The sequence below is a fragment of the Nicotiana sylvestris genome, chromosome 7, assembly GCF_000393655.2.
Source record: "Nicotiana sylvestris chromosome 7, ASM39365v2, whole genome shotgun sequence".
In the NCBI taxonomy this organism is placed as follows: Eukaryota; Viridiplantae; Streptophyta; class Magnoliopsida; order Solanales; family Solanaceae; genus Nicotiana; species Nicotiana sylvestris.
The window spans coordinates 90,190,636-90,195,411 of NC_091063.1; the positions used below are offsets into that span (position 1 = coordinate 90,190,636).

Sequence of the window (4,776 nt, forward strand, 5' to 3'; positions counted from 1 at the left end):
GGCTTGTATTATCCTCTACTGAGCAATGGATATACTGGTCCTTTATTGATAATATATGTACATTTATATGATCTTTCCATAAGAGCCAAATTCTTCCATTTGTTGTAATGTTGTAATTGCAGCAGTGGTTCCATCCTTTAGCTACTTTCTGTAGAATTTTCTTTGCTTTACCTTCTTTAACTCTAGTTTCCACACACCCTATAATGTCTATTCTATATCTTGCTAGAAAGAGCAACTCTTTATGTTTCGAGAGATTGTTTAGCCCTCTAATATTCTAGGTGCACACAATAATGAGGGATCTTCCTTCTTCTAAGCACATACACGCCCTCCCCTTGTAGTACTAGGTTCCTCAATTCTTAGAACAGCAAATCTGTTTGCCTTCTAAGCATCATAGGCTCTCTCTGTGAGGTCTCATGTACATCAATGCTTTTGCCTTTTGACCCTTTAGTATTCTATTGTTCAGCCTGTTATGCAGTATGATCCTCTTCTGCATTTAGGGAGACATTTTGCTGTGCCTTAACATGTGTATTTCCAGTTTCTGAACCACCCTATTGGTCTCTCTACTCCTTGTCTGGCATTTTTGCTTTCTAGATTGGGTTCTTCTTCCTATTTCTTTTCATTTTCCTCTTAGCCACTTCCTGTTAAGATTCCTCCTTTGTTTCTGTAGTAATCCTTCTACAATTTTCAGAAATGGCCAAATTTTATGCAATCTATACAAAAATTTGGTCTCCAATCATATGTCACCTGTTGTTGAAATACACCAAAAGGTGTATTAATCTCAATATATTCTGGTAAGGGCTGGGAAACATCTGCTTTAACCAGTACTCTAGCATATGAGATGTTCTCCATTTCTGCAGTAAATTTGTCTGTATACAGTGGTTTACCTACTCCACTAGCCAATTTGCTTAAGGCTTCAGGAGACTAATACCCCACTAATAAGCCTGTGAATTTTACCCACAATGGAATAATACTAAGACATTCTCGATCAAAGTAGAAATCAATTTTCCAATTCTTCAGAATGAAAGGTTTATTGTGGTATGTGTATAGGCCAGCATGCTACACCAAATCTTTATCCTCAATCGTTGGAATTTGAAAATCTAGTACCCTTCGTCATGATACAGAATCTTAGGATTAGTGACAAAATTCCATACCGTAGTTATGTAGCTGTCCATTGATCGAGCATATGGTGTGTCCCCAAGCACATATCCTATTAGTGCGGAATTCCATAATTCCTCGTAGGAGGAGAATTTTGGTTGGAATTATCCAATTCTGTCTCAATTTCACTTCCCTCTTCGATTGATTGAAATTTTGAAGGGAGAAAGGTGTCAAATGTCAGTGGAATTCTCTTATGTTGACTTCCAGTTGCCGGTGTAACCATCGCCTCCGTCAGAGTCGCCGGACGGTCCCCTCGGTGGTGGTTTTGGGTCATCTTTTCAGAGTACAGTGTATGTTAGCATGCCTCACTTAACATGCGCCGAGAGCAAAAAAATTTCCCTCCTCTCGAAATTTGCTCTCCCAATACTTTTCTCTATTCATTAGAGTTATATAAACAATGAGAATGGAGCCATTTAGTTGATTAGCAAGGTTAATATCAAGAAATTAAGAATAAAATGGAAATCAAAAATAGTATATATTACATCAAGACAAACATATTAATATAATTCATAAGCTAATTATACGTTTATTCACAAAAGCCAGAGGCGGATATAGTGTTTCGGCTCGAAGCATAATCTTATGCATAAGAATATGCTAAAATAACAACAAATAGTAGATCTGAACCTAAAATTTTAAAATAAATGAGTTCAATGCGATGAACCTTAAATGATAAACAAGTCTTATTGATTCACGAGTGTAGAAAATTTGTAAGCCAAGACTTTTTTAAGGGTAGATTTCAATAAGAGACCTTGAGCCGAGAGAGGGAGTTATATTGTATTGAGTGAAACCAGATTCAGTGAAGAGCTTCTCCCATTCCTTCTTAGTTCTCTCTTTGGCAGCACAAAGAACCGTCATTAGCAAGTCCATATTATGTTGTGCTCGAACAAATTCCTCATCGCTAATTAGCTTTGGATCCTCCATCACCATGTCTATGATTATTACTTTCCCTCCTTTCTCCCTACATGGAATTGCCTCTTTGCATTTCTTCAGTATCTTCACACAATCTTCGTCACTCCAGTCATGCAGAATCCACTATTTAACCAAGAAATCGAGGAGATAGGATTTTAAAAGTCAGAAATTATTAATTGCAAATTCTCTAGATATGCAAATACATGTAATTGAAGTAAATCTCTCCATTTACGTGATCATGTTTACCTAGGCTTAAAATTTAAGAAAGACTTTCAAAACTTATGGTCTAAAACAAGTCGTACGTAATCATTAATTATGTAGTTTATAAACCATCTCATTAAGGATAAAATTGAGTTTAAATCTAAATTGTTTCTTGATATAGAAATGTATTATTCTTTTTTTGACAGACTAAAAAGAAACCTGTTCCCACAAAATGAAATAGGTGTATTACTTAGTCATGATTTAGTGATAAAAATGGATTTGTAAAAGACACAAATCACATAATAACATTAAAAAATATACCTTGAGTAATATGGCATTAGCTTTAGGAATCTTATCAAACATACTTCCTCTGACAAACTCCAAGTTCCCACTTCCCTTGAGATCGCCAATAACATGAGGAAGATCAAATACAGTACAATTTATCATAGGAAAAGCTTTGGCTATTGCAATTGAAACAGTGCCAGTGCCACCTCCAACGTCCACCAAAGAGGTCAAGCCCTCAAATACATATTTGCACTCCGTAATAAGCACATTAGCAACCAACATAGAGTCACTAGCCATTGCAACATTGAAACTTTCACCTAACTTTGGATTTTCCACAAAATAATCCCAGAAAGATATTCCATGAGCAGTATGAAAAGCAGTGGGGGAATCATTTTGGAACCACCTACTTAATTCAAACGATGCTTTTGAAAGCAATTGGATATGGTTGATGAGAAAGTGTGACCTCGTACCCGATGGATTATTCGTCGCAAGAAGTCGACTCACTGGGGTTAGAGAATAATGATTTTGATCATGTTGATTTAGAAATCCAGAATGAACTAAAAATCGCATTAAAATTGTCAAGAAGGAAACTTTCGAAGGGTGCACGAGAGGAAGCTCAGCCGAGAGATCGGAAAAAGACATGGGCTTGCCATGTTTGTAGAGGACATCTGGGATGCCTAGTTGAACTGCACATTTAGTTGCTGAAGAGTTTATGAAGCTGAACATATGGTTCCAGATTTGAGCTTGAGCTCGGAGAAGATCAGTCGATCCATTCTCATTCCTTGACATACTTGCCTTGATTAGGTTTGTTATCTCTAATGCCACCAATGGTGTGTATTTATAGAGCGAATTTAATCAACTCGTGTATATAATATCAACAACAACAACCCAGTAAAATCTCACTAATGAGGTCTGGGGAAGATAGTATTACTCTTACCCGAAGGAATAAAGAGGCGTGTATATAATGTCTTATTTACCATATTTAGATTGCCAAAATCTTAGGTGTTAGTATAAACGCTTACTTGTAAGTTGCAATACCCTTTTTAAAGACATGATTGTGCAAATAGTTAGACACCTCTAATTCTCTAATTAAATCAGGGATGGAGCTAGAGCTTCGATTGCGAATTCGGCTGAACTGAATAGTTTTGGTCCGAAATTCAAATTTTATATTTATTTTAAGAGATCAATTTTTATGTACAACTACTAATTTAGAACTCAATAACTTACAAAGACTAAAGCTCAAACTTTAAATTCTGGCTCGGTCATCGTTCTAAACGCATCTTTTAGACAACTGTATCAAGCAAGCTATTGTTTTTGATAAGTCCCACAAGTTTGTTATTAAAAATCAAACAAACTGTTGCTTATCACGATTGGTCAAATTTCCAGCAAATGATCTTGGGCTAAGATCCGTAGGCCATCCCGAACACGTCATAAATCAATTGAAAACCGTTTAGAATATCAATTATCATGTTTTTCGGGGAGGGGTGGGGTGGGGTTATGGGTTTAAGAAAATTGTCTCGTCACAACGTTTCACAATTAAACCAACAATACGTTAAGCACCAAGAAGAAAAGAAAACTAATTAATAGGTGAGAATTTCCTTGCATTGTAAACCAAAACGGATAGTTAGGAAGGAAAAAAATTGAGTGTTTTGTATTTGTTAATTTAGTCTACAAAATACATCATCCTAACTAGAATTTGCAGAAGTGTTAGAATTATCTTCAATTGATGTATATCGACTTGACTATATATTTTTATTTTACCGAATGGACTTAAACAAACAAAGGAGATTAGCATATTTTAAGATTTTGTATAGGGTAAAATATGCTATGCTAAATAGTTGTATAAGAAGGTGACATGTGGAGCCGGAGGCAGGAATTAGCCACAACGAAAGATAATTGTTCCATTTGTTATCAGAAAGAATGATACTCATAAAGATGAAATAAATGTCTGTCACCCGGTAGCATTTAATGGAGAATATTCTACAACACTTAATCAATGCCCGTTACAAAAGTATATGGCATTCATACATGCCGTTACATATCCTTCAATCACCATCATAATTGGAAGAGTTTGATCCTAGGACCTTATTCCCTGGGTATAGTTATAAATAGTGAGCCCTACTATCATTGTAAAGATACGAATTTTCTAGCAAACTTATGCTATAATCAATACAAAGCTTTACTCAATTTTATCTTCTTACTCCTTGATTTCATTACTGTTGTGCC

The 4,776-nt window shown here is 35.7% G+C and overlaps 1 protein-coding gene across 1 annotated transcript; it reads right to left on the bottom strand.

The window, feature by feature from the left end:
- Positions 1-1,811: 1,811 nt before the first annotated feature.
- Positions 1,812-3,371, bottom strand: LOC104229804 (myricetin 7/4'-O-methyltransferase 2-like). Its single transcript, XM_009782510.2, has 2 exons — positions 2,587-3,371; positions 1,812-2,187 (listed from the first exon to the last, which is right to left on the bottom strand). The coding sequence occupies exons 1-2, from the start codon at positions 3,337-3,339 to the stop codon at positions 1,879-1,881; spliced, it is 1,062 nt and encodes a 353-aa protein (XP_009780812.1). The 5' UTR covers positions 3,340-3,371; the 3' UTR covers positions 1,812-1,878.
- Between the last annotated feature and the right edge of the window lie 1,405 nt (positions 3,372-4,776).